The sequence below is a fragment of the Asterias amurensis genome, chromosome 11, assembly GCF_032118995.1.
Source record: "Asterias amurensis chromosome 11, ASM3211899v1".
Classification (NCBI taxonomy): domain Eukaryota; kingdom Metazoa; phylum Echinodermata; class Asteroidea; order Forcipulatida; family Asteriidae; genus Asterias; species Asterias amurensis.
In genome coordinates this window covers 1,318,506-1,340,530 of record NC_092658.1, presented here as the reverse complement: position 1 = coordinate 1,340,530, position 22,025 = coordinate 1,318,506, and the positions used below count along the sequence as shown (strand labels likewise).

General features: G+C 39.3%; 1 protein-coding gene across 5 annotated transcripts in view; it reads right to left on the bottom strand.

Annotated features, from left to right (window-relative positions):
• LOC139943776 (uncharacterized) overlaps positions 1-22,025 on the bottom strand; it is an 89,915-nt gene that overhangs the window by 54,920 nt on the left and 12,970 nt on the right. For all 5 annotated transcript variants that reach the window (XM_071940567.1, XM_071940569.1, XM_071940570.1 and 2 more), the window contains exon 2: positions 9,165-9,850. In XM_071940567.1, the coding sequence (XP_071796668.1) occupies positions 9,165-9,444 (280 nt within the window). In that variant the 5' untranslated portion in view covers positions 9,445-9,850. The remainder of the gene's footprint in view (positions 1-9,164; positions 9,851-22,025) is intronic.

Genomic DNA, 22,025 nt, shown 5'->3' with positions numbered 1-22,025 from the left:
AGAAGAACAACGTTAATTGCTTTGTCATGCATAATATACATATTTACTTCTTTTCCCAAAACAATTTGAAGGTTCTTAAGTTTCTTTGTTCATAAAATGTTGTCAGGTATCACTCCCTGTTAAACAGAATCCGTCAGAAATCGTGTAGAGAAAAGAAAAAAATACATTTCGGAAAAACGGGTCATACAACTATAATTATATTTACTAACATGCCAACAAGCAAACCATACACATGTTTAAAAATGCTCAATGTTAAAGGCAGTGGACACTATTGGTAATTACTCAAAATAATTATTGGCATAAAACCTTTCTTGGGGACGAGTAATGGGGAGAGGTTGATGGTATACAACATTGTGAGAAATGGCTCCCTCTGAAGTGCCATAGTTTTTGAGAAAGAAGTAATTTTCCACGAAAATTTTTGATTTCGAGACCTCAGATTTAAAACTTGAGGTCTCGAAATCAACCATCTAAATGCACACAACTTCGTGTGACAAGGGTGATTTTTTTTTCATTAGTATCTCGCAACTTCGATGACCGATTGAGTTCAAATTTTCACAGGTTAGTTATTTTATGCATATGTTGAGATACACCAACTGTGAAGGCTGGTCTTTGACAATTACCAATAGTGTCCAGTCCACTGCCTTTAATCCGCGTTGGGGTGGCCCTTTCATTAATGAATCCTTCAAACCAATGTACTTTTCCGTTGCAACAAAATTAATATATTCAATGGTCTGATTTTTAGGTCTCTAATCGGCCGCCCCAAGATCGAGGTATGTTTTTACAGTGTGCTGTATCGGAACCTGTTAAGTCGTTTTTCAAAATGCAAAATATTGTTCTTGTTACTGAAAAATAAGTGTCAACCGACCTGTACTTTGGGGAGCCTAGTGAGAGAAAAATAAATGTGACAAATTCAAGCTGGGTGAGGGTTTACTAGATATGTATTGATATTTTTTTTTTTATCAAGCCTAACTGTAAACTCTCTGGTGGGAAAATTACAGCGAGGTGAAAATGGGTGAAGAGATTATGCAGTTGAAAGGGCAAGCAATAACATTGTAGGCTGGCAACGTGGTTCTACAAGGTCATAGCCAAGGATAAAGATGGAGTGGTGTTAATACAAGGTAAATGCACTGTGCTGTGTGCAAATAACGGTTCTTTATGAAGAGTCGTATAGTGCACCATGATCATAACGGTTATTGAATGAATAATATTCGCTGGAAGCTGTGTGTGCAACATTTTCGTTGGTGTTTATTTATGGGAATGCAAATTAGTATCTTCACGCATGTGTGGTGAAAGTCGATTTGAGAAGAAATTGTTGTTTTTTGCATGTCACAATACTACAGAGTGGAAGATCGTGTGACAAAATTACACAGTTCGTAAGAAACTGTGTGCAACATTTTCGTCCGTGTTTACACAAGTGGAAATACGATTGACGCCGCGGAAAATCCGATTGAAATTGGTACATTTCACCTATAGTATAGGCAGCTGTAGGCCCCTATCACATGAACGTATAACGCTATTATTTTTTATTAGAACACACGGAGTAACAATATAGTTTGCAATTTACACATTGGAAAATGAAATTTGCGCGCCTTCAGGTTCTATGCAAAATGCCTTTGTGGTGAACGTTATAAAACGAACAAAATGAAATGGGAAAATTTAGACTGGTTGCCAAGTTTCAATACACAACCGCAGTTACTGAAATTAGTTTTATTAAACATGCATGTCCCTTAGTTACTGTTAGAACGGGACTGGAGAAGCGTTAACACTATGACCCCCTAACAACAAAAACAGTCGTGGGAATACTTTTGCTGCATAAAAAGCAGCGCACGGTTTTTTTTAGAAGCAAGCGGTTACAGACCTACTCTGTTTATTTGTACGTGTGAATTTATAAATCAAGCTGGATAAACGAACGCATAGATCGAGCCTCGCCATCTTGTATTGAATTTGGTTTTTTATACACAACAGTCATTCAAATTCAAACCCATAGGATTGATCAAGGGCCTGTGTTTCTCGTATGCCACAGCAGCTAGCTCAAACGGGTTTGCGATCGATCTGAAACAAAAACGCAAGCGGACACCAGCCAGCGCGGACTGGCTGTTTGGGGCGACGGGGAGCATGTTTCCCACCCGGGGCATGAGGTGAATTCAACCCGCTGCATTTCCCCCGGGACACCCCCAGACAACGGCCAGATCGGCAAACACGATATGCGCAGACATAAATGCACTATCAATGAATAATTATAATGCTGGGGAAAATGCATGGACTCTACACTCAATGGCGAATCTTTTATGTTCCTTTTCTTTCTTTTTTTCTTTCTTAATGTGCAAGATTTTTGTATGGACACTTCAACTACTTTTTGAAAGACATAAGAAACGGGAGATGTGTGGATCCGGTTGCCTCATCCACTTTTCTAAAAAACAAAAAAGGGGTTTCATAAAGCAAGCTTTTTCTTTCTTTCGGTTTTAAGTCAAGTATTTCACTTTATATTCACTTTATTTTTTAAACACACGACTTGTTTTCTTCGTTCCATTTTAAAAAGCAATAATAATCTTTGTTGAAGAAAAAAGGACGGCAACGTACCAGTCAGGAGCAAGTTTAAGCAACAAACAAAAACATCAAGACATTGTTGCCATGCATGAACGGTTTGGAGCGCAACTTCTCCCACGACCTGGTGGGCAAAATGGACGAATTTGACGGGGAATGTGTATCGGGTTTAGGGGAGACGAATTGCGGCCGAGATCCTTGCAGTATTTTGTTGATCTTTGAGGCCATTGTAATTGTACCTTGAAGCAGCATCATGCTGTTTCATATTGTTGTAAATCTAATGGTACGCCTGCCGCATATATCAAACCGGCATGTCAAACTAAGTCGTACAACACCGTCTGTCTTCACACCAAAAAAAACACATCGAAAATAGTCCCTTTTATGTAGGTCTTTAACTCCAGCACACTTTAAGTTATAACCGTGGAGCAATACATTACACCATAACTGCAAAACCAGTGAGCTAGGCCTAATGTCATAAGAGTTGTACAAAAAGTAGCTAATTCACAATGCTTACTGGAATCAGGTTACCAGCCAAAGTACCATGTCACTTGTAAAAAGTATGACTTGTATCCTGCCCCTTTTTGCTTAGCAGAAAAATGCTAAGCAACATTTTCTGCTCTAGCAGCTCTACGAAATTGGGCCCTAGTTCCAATTTCCGCTTGTTAATTACGTAAAAATTACTAGACACATCATGCGTAAAAATGTGTCGCTATATTAGGTAAAGAAATATTTCAGATCATAATTAATGTTGTTATTTCGAGAGAGGGTAGAATGATCATAGGCACACCTTCTTGCCTACAGCACGGCAAGGTTTTAATCCGACCCTTTTCTGAGTGTAAGTGCCGGGAGTCTACGGAGCGCAAGGCCCAGACGATGATGCCGAACAATGCCCATTTTACGGCCGGCAGGGGAGCTTGCAATGGGGGTGCCTCTATTCCCCTAGCAAGCCTGCACCCACGGTCACAACGGCATTGTGACTGTGCACGGCCCCCTGCAATCAATGAATAGGCGCACTCCAGCATAGCAAAACAACGCTGTGCAGCAACTCAACAACACTAGTCACTACAGGCATAGTAGAGCAAGGACTGTTCTTTCTGTACGGAACAGCTCAGTGTTCATAATTATAATGTTTGGGTGTTTCGAAAATGTAAAATAACTGCTCCACGCCGTGTGCACGGGACGGGGAAAAAATAAATGTGATTATAATTTACAAAGTATAATATTTCAATAATGAACGTATTCATTAGTTATACAAAATGACTTTCTTCTCATCATTACTTCTTTATCTACCGAGACAGTTTGTGTAAAATAGCTCATGCACGAAAACCATCACAGGCATATACTACCCATTGGGCCAAAATGTTCCTTTAGATGAAAACTAAATCTCACCAGCTGTACACAACACAAAATAGAAAAACAAAAAACACCAACTACAGCGTAACACTGACGTGATTATGTATCTGGCATGTCATATAAGAAGAACCAATTTCACAGTAAACATTTAAAGTTAAACAGACAGCATTCAACCATATCCCAATAAAGCAGAAACCCCTCACAATATTCCTTTCTACAAATACAAACTAACGGAAGTATACCACAATCCCCTGAATTGATGAAACCCGAAGTTCCGTCCCTTCATCCAATTCTTATTCAAATTTCCAAAAACTAATATCACCTTGCGATCCTATACGATCATCAAAACCAATTCACCGAGCTTTCTCTGCGGAAACCATTTCTTCGCTCTTCAGAAATAACCGAACTGGCCACAGAATTAACAAGGTTTCCAATAACATGCGTTCACACTGATCAAATTTAACCTACTTTTATTTCGAATGGTGCTGCCCAGCAGCGTGCAATTGCAGTAGCTTTACGGATGAGAGGGTCACCCTTTCCGTTGTCACAAAATTTTGAATTATTGTGAACGACCGTGTTCGTGATATCTTGTCGATAAACTTCTTCGAGAAGCAAACGAGTTTTTTGTTTACCTGTAAAATATTGCCAACTTAAACAGCTACTTGAGCGGGGAAAAAAAATTAACGGGAATATACTTAAATTTGTTAAACAATGTGTTTGTTAATCATTTAAATATTATTTTGATATCTGTACACTTCTGAATTGTTCGTAATTATTGATCAAAAAATGAGGCCCCAACCTCAAGGTTTTGAAAAACTAGAAACACTTCTACCGTTGACGGCGTGCGTCAAAATGACTTTGACGTAACTGTGGGGTGTGCTTTGTTATACCATAGAGCTAGTCATACCTTCAGTGCAACAAAGTGACCAGCACTGTGACTACAAAACGGAGCTCCCACTCAACTGGAAATGTAGCCATAAAAACGGACGGGACGTACCCGCGTAACTCCGGGCACAGATACCTCCTCCGATTAACAAGTTAAATGTAAATCACAAAGACAGAGTTCCCAAACAGTCGCCCGAACCGGAATCACGTCAGCATTCGGGAAAGGAAGAAGAAAGAAAAAGCCTTGCTCCAAAGATATCATGAACAAAAGGGAAGTGTCCCCCTGCACTACTGTTGTTCACACTTCCAAAATCTTTACAATTATATTTCCGTTGTTGTATAATCGAGATCATGTTGCGTCAAGACACGGGCATGGTGCCGTGCCTACGTGATGAATGAGTATCGCGCACAAAAACCAAAACTGCTCGCTTCCTATCGAATGCAATTTGGCAAATATAAATGTATACACTCTACTTCTTATTTTATGCAGTAAACTACCACATTTCGTCAGCTCAGAACAAGGTCCTTATAATTATAGGCCTAGTGTCATTTTGTATGGATTTCGTAAAACTTCTTTTGCATTTTTTTTAAGTTCCTGGTATAAACGGGGTTTATTGATCAAGAGTGGTCATCAGAGTGTTTGTTTGGCAAAAAGAAACAATATTTTTTCAAGTTAGTTTTTTTCTTCTTTTCTTTTCTTTTGTTATTCAAATGATACGCATTTTTCATTAAGGACCTTCTGATTATTATTATTATTATTATTATTATTATTATTATTACGCATATGAAATTGCCATTAATGACCTTATAGGTATGAGCAGATGATTTGACAGTCAACTATCATACTGCCAGATTGTACTGCGGTCGGTCGTCATTATTTCAGTTTCTTCCCTCATAATACTGATTAAATAATATTCTATAATAATCTCCCCAAAACCGGACGTAAATTAAATCTTGCAGTACCAAGAGACAACTCAATATCATTAAAAACAACAAGCGATTCTTTATTTGACTGTAGGTTCAAATGGCCATGGAAGATCGTGACAGGCTGATCTCTTAACGGATTTGGACGCCGTAAAAGAAACTATATAGGCTTGTGGTAATGGAATTACTCAACCCTGGGATGAGAACAAAACGACTCCAGTTTTTAAGCTGACGATGCACCATGAGTACACCGGTAGAAATTCTCCTCTTTGTACACGACCTATCCAGCCATTACTTTGCATCAATGAATCATTTGGGCCGAATATCTTCCCATTAGCACCAACAAAAAAACACATAAGCCTATTCCTAATTCGCTGTTATGGACTTGGATTTGCAATGCGTATTTACCGATTCACGTTCACAATACGACGTTACGGATTCACAATCCGTAGTTCGCAATTCGTAGTTCCTTACGGATCCGTAGGTACGGGTTCGCAATCCGTTGTTACGTATACACAATCTATGTATGTATTCGGATGTTACGGATTCACAATCCGTCACAGTTACGGATTCACAATTGCGACTCCGTATTGCAAATTGAATGACGGATGACGAATCCGTAAAAACAAATGTGATTCCGTAATACGCGTTTTGGGGTCCGTAATTTAAAGACGGATGACGAATTTGTCAAAACAGATTGTGATTCCGTAATAACGCGTTTTGGGGTCCGTAATAACGAATTGCGAATCTGTGTATAACAAATTGCGTGCCCGTCGAAACAGATTGAGAAAACCTGTATCCTCAATAACAGATTGTGAACTCGTTGTAATGGGTTGAAAGTCAATTTTTTATTGGCGATGATGGGTTTTCGTAAACTTCAATGAAGCTTACGTTTCTATTAATGCGCTTTTGAGAATAACCAAAATGTGATTTGGCTCATGAATTAATTGATAAAATTTGTCAATTTATGTCCTTTTTAGATCCCCACAGGATAATTTGTTATGCAATGGGCACAATATTAATCTTGGATTACAATTATTTTTTCTATAAGCAGGATTGTGAGATATAATTATTTCAATGACGTATCGCTCCTACTCCTATTTATACCGGCTCGCCCTGTAATGACATGCTCATTTATCATATGACAAGCTTATGATTTTAACTCTATGATACAAAGGGTGACTCACTATCATACAGTACAGTTGAACAATAGTGTCATGATTTCGTGTTGACGTTCCATTCTGTAAATTTGTCTAAGTTTAACGGGAACGGGAACGTAAAACCATTTGGTCATCATTTCACACTATTGGTAATTGTCAAAGACCAGTCTTCTCACTTGGTGTATCACAACATACGCATAAAACAACAAACTTGTGAAAATTTGAGCTCAATTGGTCGTCGAATTTCCTAGATAATAATGAAAGAAAAAAACACCCTTGTCACAGGAAAAGGTGTGCGTTTACATTGTTGATTTCGAGACCTCAAATTTTAAATTATGAGGTCTCGAAATCAAATTCGTGGAAAATTACTTGTTTCTCGAAAACTACGTTACTTCGAAAGGAGCCGTTTCTCATAATGTTTTATACTATAAACCTCTCACCAAATTACTCGTTACAAAGTAAGGTTTTTATGCTATTGGTTATTTTGTGTAATTATCAATAGTGTCCACTGCCTTTAAAATTAATGGGAGAACCGACGTACCAGCTTTCGATAGTATAAAGCATTTTGGAATGTGGTTATGGGAAATGGTTTCAGTTTTTATGCCCCAACATTTGAATTTGAGAACAGAAACGAGTCTCAGTTTATGGATGATTATTCTTCCTGAGTTTCCCTCACAGGTTAGTTTTTTTTGTATCTACATTAATTTATGTATGATTAAAACAAACCAACTGTTTTATAACGTTCCCTTTGAAGGGGTTTTGTGTTGACATTGTTTGTGGTGGCTCGACATTACAATATAAAGTGTAGACTCGACCAAGAACAGGATCTCCAAACAAGAGGGTATTCTTGTTAAGTCCTTTGCACGGCCGATTTTTTTCAAGAATTTTAAATCAATTTTCAGTGGCAAGAAGAAATTTCATTTTGTGGTAAACGTCTCAAGTTCAAGGACTTTTTTCAGAGATCGTCAAAGCATTGGCAAGATAGTTTTAAGAAAACCCTTTGTCTAATATTAATTCATTTCAGAATAATAATTTAAAGAACATCATGCTATTTAGCTAAAAGATCGTGATTTACAGCAACCATTATACTGGTACCATTGGGGTTTATGCGTCAGCCATTTTGGTCATAATTTCAACGCAAAACATGCGTTAATAGAGTTATATATTTTTCTAATAGTAGTTGGGAGGTGACGTTTGAGTTGTGTAATCATCAAATACAAACAGACAAGTTTCAATGATTAACAACCCTGTTTTCTGTATGTTGTCTAACAACCCAGCTTTACGCAGTATGAACGTACTTTATAGTTTCTAAATAAGTACACGTTATCAAATATGCATCCCTGTTGGAGACATCTTTTGTCCTTTCCACTGTTCATGCACTTAAGATTTTCCCGTAGACTTTGTACACAACATTCCTTGTGGGGCACCCAGGTCTTTAGAATTTCCCTATGGGGTCCTTTTATTATCCCTTTTTAGTTGTTTCCTTGGTCTCCAGAAGGTATCGAATATGGGAGCACTGTAACAAAATGGAGTGTTAAAATTGATACCATGGGTAATTATAGATATCAAAGCAGGGAATTAAAATTTACACCATAGGGTGTTAAAATAACACAAATTTCTGCCCCAAAAATGTACATTGGTGCTATTTTAACACCATGACGTTAAATTTGATTCTCTTCGCTATCTATGTGACAATAATGGTGTCAATTTTAACACCCAAGTTTATGCAGTGGGTGTACGGATTTTGAATGACACGACCGCTGAAAAAAATATAGTGCTGTAGGTTTTTGTTGATGTGAAAACCCAATGGTATCGCACATAATCGTCACGGGATCAAGGCGTTTGAAGCTGCCAGAGGGGTGTCTGTGTGTCTTTTGGACACTCTATTCTGGTTTTAAAGAGCAAATTTGGGCAATTTGATATGGTTCCAAGTTGTGGCTCAGACACAGTGTTCTCTTACAAGCTCATCACCGTGCACCCTGCCTGATCATGGTTGAATGACCTTGAATAGTTGGCCAGTCTCACCTCCGCATAAAAAAGCAAGGACAGAATCAAATGAACATTAAACTAAAAGCCTTTTCAATAACATTGGCTATTCGAAACGACAGAACTGGTAATTAATGTGACTATGCACAGCGTTACAGCGCGTACATAACATACAGTGTGGATGCCTTCACCACACGATATCATATTGCTGGCTCACGTAGTGCATCTACCATTCAAAACCATGTGGATAGCTAATGAACTGTCAGACAGTGGGTTAGTTTGATATTAACAGGAGACTGTACATGTACATACCTGGACCTAATGCAGCAACCGATGAGGGGTAGAGCTTCCCTTGGTAGTTAGCATGTCCAGGACTGGCAATCCCAGTGACTGAGGTCGCCGTGGATGTGCGAGTGCCACCACCGCTGTTGTTGCCGCTGCCGTTGGGCCCTGCCGGCAGGTCGGCAAACACGGGGCTCAGTACGGTGCAGTCAGAGGTCGCCACGGGAGCCGGTACGGTACCGTGAGGCGGTGGGACAGGGGACGCGAAGGGAGGAGTGCCGGACACGGGCAGGCCAGTCCTTCCTTCCATTTACCCGGAAGAAAGTGCTCGTCAGTCCCGGATTAATCTGCGAGTGGAATCACTTTATCCATGACTTAGGGATGACCCGAAGAAACACAAATCTGGCCGGTAGAGAAGGTGTCCTCAACTCCGGTGACCCCAAACCGTGTATATTTTCTCGTACTTCAGCAGTAAATTTGCGTTAGAAAAAAAGAAAAAGAAAAAAAAAACACTCCACAAACTGTCCCTTCTCTCCCGGGATTTAAGACATCCAGACGTGTCTACTTCGAAATCCTTCAAACAAAAAATCAGATCAACAGTCGATATCTTGGAAGTACCGCTAGCTACCCTCTGAAGTAGTGGTGTGCAAATCGGAGAACAGACCAAGAGCCAGTCGAATCTTTCTAGGAGCGGAATCTGTTAAGACGCATCATATCTGGAAGAAAAAAACAAGAGAGGATAATTAACGGTTAGTTAACGTGTAGCTTAAAGTGAGGGTGTATAGCCTTCCTACCTTTGTTTATTACTCCAGAAACTAATGACAATCATTAACTCTTTAAGAAGCACTGTGGCGGTTGTTGTATACTGTTTTGAGAAAATATTCCCTTCTAAGACATGCGGTTTTTGGGGAAGTAATTCACAATATTATGAGTAGCATTTGAAACTTTGCATGGTGGAAAAACGATATAGAAAGGTTTGCGGTAACACGATCAGAGCATACTGATCGAAACTTCGAGTTGAAACCAACGGTTCAACTCATTAGACACAATAATTATGTCAATCTGGTACGTTTTATGCATACATGGAGCGTTTCTCACGTGTACGTTTTATTCCAATAGAAGATTATTCTTTCTGCGTCCACATTTTTAGGCGATATCTATAAAATAAAAATAAACTACCACCATTTGAAACGAAAAAAGTTTAAGACGAGTTGGTGAAAACATTGGTTTCCTATGGCACTGTATTCGTCTGTATTGGATTGGATACAGTAACACCATAAACTAGAGCGAAATACATGTACCTCCTTGGCAGTTGCGTTTGTCTTCGTAATGAGGAGACCAACCACAGTTCGGTAAAAGAAGAAACAAATCAATATGCATTTACAGGCCTACTTGTGTATGCAACCGCGTAAAGGAGAACTCAAAAACATGCCTGGTCGTAAAGGGCCTTTTTTACAAAAACCACCACGGGGCCCAGGGCTTAGTTTTAATTCTGGGGCGTGACGCAAAACAGACATTTCCGGGCACCTAAATAAGTTTAACGGTATCTACCCTGGTGGAAATCACCCGTAACAATTAAGGCACTCCTTAAAAAAACAAGATGAAGACAAACCATCTTCGCATAAAATACTTCACCAGCAGTCACAATAGTCGACATGATTTAACAGCGCCACAAAACACAGCACATTAATTGTGTGCGTGGATCGAGTGGCGAACACTTCATTATTTTGTAGAACAGCTGTCCAACCCTAGCAAAGGCAAGAACGCAAGATGGTCTCGCGCTGATGGTATGCCCTCCAATCTTTCCTTTTCTTCTGCAAGCTGAGAATGATTGATACCAACTTAATACCAACCTTGAACAAAAAAACAAGGGTTCATTTTATGACCAGCGAAGGCAAAACACACCTTAAAAATCAAGTATTTAAGCATCAGCCCAGGTCGGTTACAGTCGCGTGAAGAAAGGGAAAAAAACTCCAAAGGGCCAGGGATGTTGTTGGCTTGACTGACAATAGGTGTGCGATAGCGGAGTGGGGCTAGAAGCCATACCGGCGTTGCGACACGTCCATCGGCCCGTGGCTCAACCTCTGCAGTGCCAACCCACGCTGGCACCTGTCTTTATTGAATAGCGTTTCAAGTGTACCAGGGGGGATTGCAGAAGTTTATCTCAAATTCGGTCCCAGTCCCCCCCCCCCCCCCCCCAGAAAAAAGAGTGAGCATGCATCGAGTGCTTGTGTACACAGAAACACCATGCAGTAAACACACACAGAAGCTCTTTTTGTCTAGGTCTCCCTTTTTTTAGGAGGGGGGGGGGTTGCCGAATTGGGGGGGGGGGGGGGTAACCTAGCCTTGAAAACGCCCGAAACTCAATAAATTTACTTGTAGATATAATTCACGGTCATCTACATGCACGCATACGCCAATCTAATAAAACAAGAAGGACTCTCAGTCTCATAAAGAGTTGATTAGATTTTCCACATCGGTCGAATCATGATAGTAGTTGAATACGGCAGGGTTGTGTGTGTGTGTACAAAATAAGTTCAATTCTCCATAGCGGTGAATAACGAATGTGTTTTCGTCGATCCTTGGTTTTGACCGCTGATAAATGTCAATGGCAACGATTAAGCACACGGATCATGGGTGAAAAAGGGTTGTATGAGCTCTGGGGGTTAAACTGTTCCGGTTGGGACCCGGACCGGACTCGACTTCAGTAAAGTCCGTATAGTTGGAACGCAGTGTCCGAGAAGTATCGACCAAAGCATTGTGCTCGATAAACCATGGATACACATAGGTGACCGGAGTACATACAATTAGTCGTATAGGAACCTCTCAAGCTGACGGTAAAATACTGCACAACGCATTGTTAAGATGAACCAAGTGTATACCTAAGCCAGAGGTCACATTTTTATTGTGCAAATGGCACTTTCAATAGAAAATCTTCCAGTCTGTGGGCGTTTGAAGAGGCATCAGGATCAAGACCAGTGGCAAATAGAGCGCATGACCTCCGATTCGAAGCCTCTGCGTACAATTACAGACGTATCTTTATACATCAAAGACTTCGGGAAGTAAACCAAGCTACACGTCCAAAAGTACTGTCGAAAAAACCTTTCAAAACCGTCTATACTTCTTGCTCAATCCACTTTGTAATGGTACACATACACATACTACTCATTAAGAACCCGCTCCCACAACGCAAGCGGCTATAGTTGACCAAGAAATAAAATAATAACAGACAAGAATACTAGTGTACGTTGGTTTGTACATCTCTTCTGTCATGACTATCTTGTCACAGTTCAACGTTCGTCCTACAATCAGTGGATCATTTGATTATGGAAATCATCGAGTTGCAGATGGTGCTTGCCACCACAAACTCAGGTTGTGTGTTTTCGGTTTTTTTAGCAGTGGGCGCTGCTTTCTCGTAAGACAAACATCACGATCGGTGAATCTCACAAACATAAACCATTTTATGTTAAGTCCTTCTTCGGAAGACGCGTAGAGTATTTTATTCGAAACTTCAACACCAAACCGGCTCTTTTCAGAGTCAACACCCCCCCCCCAAAAAAAAAAAAAAAAAAATCACGCATGGTTGTGCCCGCAAGTTTACAATTAATTTGTAGTTTCTCCCTATTTATCCACACCATGCAAAGCTTACTTCTTATTGTTCACACACTGAAAAGCTTCGGACGCCACTTACAAGTTACAAGTTTGAAAAAATGAAAACCGATTCTAAAGTTACACTGCAAAAAAAAACCAGGGTGTTAAAATGTACAATAGTTGTTGTCAAAATTAATATCATGGAGGTAAAATAACACAAATGTAGTTGTATTTTTGGCAGATACTACAGCGTTTTTAACACCCTACGGTGTAAATTTCCAGCTAAAACTTTCACAGATGATTCTTATAGTGTATCTTCCTTTAGAATTCTGCTCATATAAATCAGAATTACGAAAAAAAAAATCTTTATACACGATCCTACCTTTAACATCATCACCATTTATTATTCGAATGTGGGAATGCATATGCCATATTGATAATGGTGTGTGCAGTGTATGTGGGTGATGCATAAACGAGCTTGAGAATTTATTGATCAAACGGCCTTAAAGAGACAGAGTAAACCTGGGGATTTTAAAGAAGTGCATTAACACCCGTGAGACTGTATACTTCGTGACATCTGTTTTCAGCTGTTAACCTTCTAACTGGTAAGCATCACTTTGTGGTGCTTAGCTACATTTTGTGTTAAAGCTTTGGCCTAAGATAATGCCCGGTGCCGCGCAGTAATTGGGCGCAAGTTCGTAAATCATAAATACATGCACAACCCCTGGCCCACTCTGGGCATGATTGCAGTTGTCCCTTTAAACCCGTCCGTTTCTTTTAGAATCCCAACGCCCCTCCACGCATTTGCAAACCTAGCGCGCTCTTTTTCACACCTCTCAAATTTAAGATGTGAGAAAAATGTGTTTTTTATAAAGGTTCAGCGTTATAGCAACCATGACACTTCGCGCTCAACAAATCCGTTGAAGTTAATATATATATTCATAACTGTTCCTTGATGATATATAATACACAAACCGTAGCCTTGCTTTCTCGAAATAATGTTAAATATTTATCACGTTTCCCAAATTGAGTCTAATTATCACTTAACTTTTTCGGAAAGTTTAAAATGCCCCAAATTTCACACCAGCTGTAATTATCATATGTCGAGATAAAAAAAAGGCGCGAAAAAACCCATATCGGTTTCACACTGTGTGACATATCTTTGGAGGTGCGGAGTGCGGACGTCAACGTGTCAAACTTGTATAATGTGTGGGAATGAAGGCATTCCCGCATTATTGTATATAGAGGTCACTGAATGAGGTCAATAAAGGCTCAAACCAGAAACCAAAACTATAGAACTGTATCATGGCACCTCTATATACCATCCTCGAAAGCATCCCTGGCAACGCCCCAAACTAACCACCACTGGTGACAGAGTGTGATGCCGTGTAGCTCACAGCGCAGTTTCAAGTAACAGTTTCACTTCTCTTTGGTTTCACGGACTATCTGCTTAGCACATAGGCCTACATGTAGAGGTCCCTTTTCTATTGTCTCTTAGCTACAAACTATCCTATCAAATAATTTGGTGTCACACAGCCGTACAACATACTGCACATCGTGCGCGATACACAGTCCACACTACACAGTCCGTTCCGTTCTCTAATAAACGCGCATAGACCGCATAGCAATGCCCATCAGAAATACGAACGCAATTGCAACCTCGGTACATCATATTATTTCCATCTCACAATCCCCAGAACAGAATCATATGACTTAAAATAACAACAGTTCACCAACAGTTCATAATGCGGAACAAGCGGCCTGTCACAATCTTCACATTTTTGTGCAGTATTCCTTTCAATTTCGGCACCATATGACCGACCCAATGCGTCTACTAACCAAATGTCGTCAAAATACGTAACCACAAAGCCTACAATAATGACAAACAAACAAAGACTAAATCAACTGAATTCTTCACAAACAAAATGCGTTGAGTTTATTCATAACAAGCTCATTTTTTTATTATTCTTTTTTGCATAAAAACGATCTCTACCTGTCAGGTATAAAAACGAAACGATCTGTGTAACTTTATTAAAAATAATTGCTCTCACAACAATTGCGTGCTTAACAATGTGTACTAAATCAAAGATTTTCCTTGTATAGCGGAGCAAAATGCTTTACAAAATGTGTCGATTGCTACTAAAAAAATCATCATTTGCTGCTCAGTATTACCATTCAGTGTGCACTATATCTGTTCAATCAAAATATTTTGCAAAAGTGCTGGATGAAATCGTTCCCCGTAATATACTACAACCACATTTTCACGATTCACTGCGATCATACATGCTGTGATATGCACTTTTCAAAGTTCGTTCGCATTTTAGGAAAACAGGCAAGCTGACCTGAATAGAACTCTTAATGATGACGAATTTGTAATTAATTGCGAGGTTTTTTATTAGTGCCAAGTTAAATAGCACCCACCCGCGGCGGGTTGGGGGGGGGGGTAACAGCATCAATCTCCCTATATAGGGTTGAGCAACAATTAAAATGTCATTAATCATAATGTAAGAGCTTTCCAGTGCAAAATGGTTTCGCTCCTCAAAAGCTGGGAGAAAATCACGGTCGGGGGGGGGGGGGTACAATGCTGCTTAACGCAACTGACAGATTAATCCTGAACAGAATCAGGTTACTTGCTACAACACCACGGATATATAGTGTGCACTGTTTGTGGGTGGTTCCCTAAGAATCCCTGCCCGATCTTAAGCAGTAGGCCTAGGCCCTAATTGGTAAATACAAGAAGATTTCTAAACAATAAAAGTCCCGCGTACAACAATGGGCATCTGAAAGCACTTAATTCTGCGCAAACAAGGGTGTTTTATCTTTGCGACATCCAAGACCAGTTGAGCCAAAGTTTACATTATATTATGCGTAATGTTGGGATACACCAAGTGAGGATAATGGTATTTGACTTTTACCAAAAGTATATCCTGACTTTTGAACACTTCATAAAACCAACAAATTTGGCGGCTAAGTTCAAGTGAAAAGAAAGGCATATCGGTTGAAGGTTCATCATGAATTTCGTACACATGTGATGGTGCTTCAGACAGTATTGTTTTCTGGAAAAATGGTGTGAACTTAATATATAAGCACTGCACACTTGTTAATTTAATGTCTTTAGTTTCAATCAGTATTTAAGAATACTGTATTTTTTGTTTTAAAAAATGAGCACCTCAATTGCTGTTGCGGAGACAATGCCAAGCTATGCGCACAATAAACATATGTCACAGTGACTAAAAATGTGGTCATGTGACCATCTCTATTGCAATGAATAAAACCTGATACCATGGTTATTTGATCCTCAGTCATATATATCAGTCGCACAGGTCTGCAAAACTGAACAAAATCCAATGGGAAAAGTACATTCACTTCAAACCTTTCCTCTGTAGTCAATAAAATAATGCATTCTGTCAAATTGAAAGGTGCGTTGCGTATACATCCCAGCGTGCGTGCTAACCGTGTATTAACAGTACAATACATGGGTTACGTTGTATTGTTTTTTCCGTTGCTTTCAAAGTGGCGATCTTGCAACTAGTGTTCAATGACAATAACTAAGGACAATGTTTCTGGGGACGCATTGAGGACAATTTTTACAGTTTACAAATTCAATTTTGTTTTCTTAACACCTAAGCCTACTTTACCAGGTGTAGCTGTAGTTAAGTTATGATTTGATTTTCTAGAGCAGAGATCTATTCTACAAGAAAACTTCTCATTGAAAAAATAATAACAAACCATGTAAAAAACACAGTGATTGTGCATTGCAGTGTTTCATCGAAAGGGTGTGCATAACATTTGGTTTAGAATACAAATACAAATGTTCACAGGATCTGGAAATAAGTTGGTCATGGTTGGGAACTTCCCTTTTATTTTATTTTTTTAATGTAATACTTTTTTAAGATGAGTAAAACAATAAGCCTTGATCAAACTCAGTGCTTGAAGCAGTAAAACACTTTGAAGTTCTTGTTTTGTTTTGTGAATCCAATATCAATGTCACATGTTTGTTATTTCATGTAGATGTTGGGTGATATCCAGTGTATACTGGTCTTTGACAACTACCAATATGACACATGTGTTTTAGTAGTACACAATGTACAAATCTGTACATATTGGCTATTTAATTATCCTTGTGTGGGTGATGTGCACAACCCAACTTGGCAACAAAGTATTTATAACAGAATTACTTTACAATAGCATCAGGGGAAAACATATTAATAAGAACCGTAGCACGCAAGGATACCATTTTTAATTTTCTGGAATTTCCAGGTCACGCGATAGAAATTGTATCCGGTACGGGAACAAACACGCTACAGTCTGGTGATTGGTTGAAGGAACGCATTTTACACTGCATGGCCAACAAACTGTTGAAAATAATTATTGCGTGCAAGCAAAAGATTACCAGCCAAAACGCATTCAACATGTACGATTCGTGACTGTAACCTGCTTATTTTTGCAGAAAAATTGTAAGCAGTATTGGGGCCATTATACAACGACCACGGCAAGCAATGCAACGCTGACTTCTTATACCATCCTTATAGTTGTACTGAAAGTACCCGGGGTGGATTTCACAAAGGTAGTCCTAACTTAGGACTAGTCCTAGGCAATGCTAAGAGATAGGACCAGTCCTAAGTTAGGAAGTTAGGACTACCTTTGTGAAATCCACCCCCGATGTGTTTAAACAACAATCAACAAAATAAAAAGGTTGCCAAATCGATTTGCAATACAACGATGACGACGTCTATACTTTAAAGACACTTTGGGTATTATAGTTGGAAAGATTGCACGTTTAAAGCTAACCCAAACAAAAGTGTTTGCATTTTTCATGATGTACCGAATGCGAAACTCATTTATCTGAGAGCGCATTTTCCCGTGTGTTCCACCGGCCATGGCCAGATTGTGTAACAAATTTAAGTTCACAATTCTCCCGCCTGTTTTGAATGTGTAACCTGACTAAAACTACAACTTTCTATCTTTTCACTTTCATTATGATCTCTAATTCTCTTCGAATTCCATTTTGATTGACGCAGATTTACTCAAATTTCAAGTTCGAAATATTTCCCACTTCCATTTCGATTATAATAATTATGGGGCTCAAAATTTGAGTTCATGTGTGTGCATGTGGTGTGGGCGAGGAGATTATTATTATAACTCTTGACAAGTTTTGCTCTCTGCATGAGTCCTTTTTTCCCCCTTTTCCAGCTTAACTGTTCCGCGTCATGCAATCACATTTTACGTTGTATCAATGTTCCATTGCATGTATTGTCTGCCATTCTGTTCGTGGTTATATCCTCTTGTAGCGGATGGATTTAGGAATAAAGTACAATTGATTGGAATTGACTGACAGCCAGAAATACACGAACAGCCTCACGCTCGATGAGTTATAGACATTGTCGTTCCACCAGAGGACTTTTGCGTTATTGTCCATGTATAGAACCCATGCTATTCAAGCATGTTTTCAACTTTTGTTTCTGGACTTCGAAGAATTACAATTGCCATGTGTCGTTTTCTTAATGGTAGTAACTTTTAGTGTTTATTGCTATCTTCAAAACGAATCAGTCTATGTCATCTCGCTGATTGTGCAATGTTGCAAAGTATCGTCACATAACATAATGACTTCTGCCTCAATGCTATAGAGGGTATTAGCTCTTGAGGAATGGCTATAACGGCAATGATCCATGTGTGTTTATCAATGCATGCTCCTCACTACATCACAACGGGGGCCAGACTATCATGTCCCTCCAACCTCGGTTTGACTGCTTTCATTTCAACGCGTAGAAAAAAAACAGATAAAATTTGGCCATATATAAAACCCACACTGTATGCAGGCTGTCTCGTACAGCCACATCACACACAGCGAAATATTCAAATAAAAGTGTGTCACCACCGGTACTTTGTTTATCATAAACAGAAACGAGGCCAGTATTTTCAAGCCTCATTACGGTGAAACGATTTGAATTTGAAACAGAAAGAACACAGATGGCCGAAGCTTGCTTGCTTTGCATGAAGAACTGATCGACCATTAATATCGCTGTAGAATCTAAATTATGTTAATAACACTGTGTAAACCGCTATTGCTTATAACGCCAGAGGGCCTGTATTTATTCATACATTATGTAGATGAAGGAAAAACACTATCTAGAGCCAAGTGCTGCTCAACATTTGTACACATCATGAACACTTTCTCACGTATGATCGTTCCCTTGACACACATTAATGTATAAAACCTCTATGTGTTCTCGTCTGACCAAATTGTTTCTACGACTTTAAAATGATCAATTAAACTTCCCCTTTCTAGAATTGTCATGAACAGCAGAGTGGAATAATATATTTTTTTTATTCCAGTCGATAATGTAAATATTTTGGATTGTTTGTTTACAATACGGCTGTGTTTCCGTTTATTTGTGTGTCGCGCTGGGACGTCTCTGTGAGTTTGTTTACTTTTGTACGCGTAAGGGAAAATTATGTGATCCTTAAGGACATGGTACGTTTTTTTGGAGCCACATTCATGTTTTGTATTTGTCTAGATAGGAAAGCACAAACAATGAACAAGATTGTATATATGAATTTAATTAGTTCACAATCTGCATAATGTCCTTGCTGGACTAACAAATGACAAGCAACCCGTAGCACTATGACAGAAGGACAGATACACTCCGGAAATTTTCGAAATATCGGCTTTAGGTTCCAGCTCCGGCTCCAGGCTTCGTTCGCTATGTGGAAACATTGTGCAAATTGTACACTGCTTCTTAATTGACGATAGAGCTGGATACCCAAAGCCGAGGTTTGGAAGAGGCCCTTAGTACGCTCGGAAATTCGTATGCTCCCATGGTGCCCATAGCATGATACGTCACGGAGGTAACGGAGGCGATTGCACTGGTCACTTGTGCCCTTAAAATGCTCAAGTAGAAATGTACAGGTTCCTCGTAGGGTGCCCTTTACCAAGGAGAAAATGCCTTGGCGCCCTTCGGAATGTGCAGGCCTGTTTCCATAACCAGAATGATGCTATACTAATAACGCATTCTGTGTATATTATGCCTTGTCTATTTAAAGGCAGTGGACACTATTGGTAATTACTAAAAAAAGTTATTATCATAAAACCTTTCGTGATTACGAGTAATGGGAAAAGTTGAGAGTATACAACGTTGTGAGAAACAGTTCCCTCTGAAGTGACGTAGTTTTCGAGAAAGAAGTAATTTTCCACGAATTTGATTTCGAGACCTCAGATTTAGAATTGAGGTCTCGAAATCAAGCATCTGAAAGCACACAAGTTAATTCGTGTGACCATGGTGCGACAAGGGTGTTTTTTCTTTCATTAATATCTCGCAACTTCGACGACCGATTGAGCTCAAATTTTCACAGGTTTGTTATTTTAAGCAATGTTGAGATACACCAACTGTTAAGACTAGTCTTTGACAATTACCAATAGTGGCCAGTGTCTTTAACCGTTCTGTTGTGATGCATATCGAACACAAATGATTGTTCTGCTTCCATCGTGACCTTGATCAACGAAAATCAATGCAGAATAATGTCATACCAATCTCGATTAAAGGTAGAAATTCTGGACAACAAACTCCAATGTCAAGACCTTCTTTCGAAACACCCCCCCCCGTAAAAATAACACCCAGACAAAACCAGCTCGTAAACCATGCCCGTTTGTAGTAATCGCAGCATTGATCTTGCCGAACAGATTTTTGCCATCTTCTACAACACTTTAGGGCTTTCAAAAAAAAAAAAAATATATTCACAGATTAATAAAGTCCGATTTTCGCGACAGCAGTAGTAGCTTCGCGACAGCTCATTCGCCGCAATGGCCGGCGGGCTAGCGGCCGTGCACTTATGACCTATCTGTCGTGGCAATCATCTCGATTGCACTGTGTGTCACATATGTGTGCACTCGCCATTGTCGTCCCCCCCCCCCCCCCCCCCGTATATTATTAACTCCTTTGCAGAGGACACAATCATCAGGGGGAAAACTAGAGAAGAAAAAGAGAAGAATAAAAAATTAAAAAATTAAGAAAAAGATTGGTCCGTTGTGATTTTTGTTTGTACACCAAAATTGCCACTGTTATAAAGATCTTTATGAGAAAGGAAAAAAAACAAGTCACGAAAATTATTTAGCATTGTAAAACGTATGTTCGTGACATTGTTTTACTCATTGCTCAAAAACTACAGCAGCTCAGCAAGTCATATTTTAAGGGAAGCTTTTCTCCCATCATTTTCTTCAAACTGAGTAAGTTTAATGTAAATCTCTTTGTGTTACAAGTACCCAAATCCTTATAAAAAAATGCAAGAATATTTTGAGGATGGCATTTCCTAACTACAGAAAAAAATGCTCTGTGCACGCTTGCTCTGAGCGTATCGAACTATGGGAGGATTTTCCATGTTTCTGTTCTAGCAACCAAACAGAGATCTCTCTTCCTCTTCGCTTTTAATAAGCAAATTTTGAGATCATGCGTCCTCTAATAATGTGATAAATTTATTCAGAGAACTTTGAAAGTTGCCAAACTGTAATATGTCTCACATGTCAATCATCGACACAACGAGACGTCAAAAGAACTGTCAATTTTTCGAAAGAGCGCGAACACACCGTACTGTATTAACGGACACACTAACACCCATCCGGCTTAAATAATAACTCGATCCACAACACATGCAGGATCGTCTGCTAGTGACCCCAGCTGGTGTGCATGCTGAAGCTCGGTCGAGTCCAAGGAAAGTGAAGGAGATAATTATTCTCAAATTTTAGCCTGCCTGGTTCTCAATTTTAGTTCTGTCTGCACATTAGAATTGGCATCCTATGAAATGTTCTTGGTTGTCTTTTAAGGATTCCCTTTTTTTTTAATCAGTTTAGAGAAAACAAATTCCTCATTGAAAAGCAATACGACAGTTGCAATTGGATGAACACAGTATTCGAAAACGCGCGAGACTTGCATACTCTGTGTACCAGCAAAACTAAAAAAACCTACTAGTGTCAACGTTTATCAGAACACTCTAAAAATATATTAGTCAAAACAACACTTATTAGTCATATGAGACATGATTTTGACTAACTTACACCATAATCATGTAGCATAATATGACTCTAGTGTTGTTTTGACTATAGCGTGCAGCAATCTGCGTAGGATCTTCTGGAATCTCACTCCAAGATGAATTCAAATAGAAATGGTATTCGATTATATTAATTTTTGTCCTACAAGTGACATGGAATTTGAGAAATATGCAAGTCGCAGCTGAAAGTAACCGGAATAAATCACCGGGGTTTTTTATGTTTTTTTTTTTTTTCGAGGGGAGTAAATAAATGTTTAG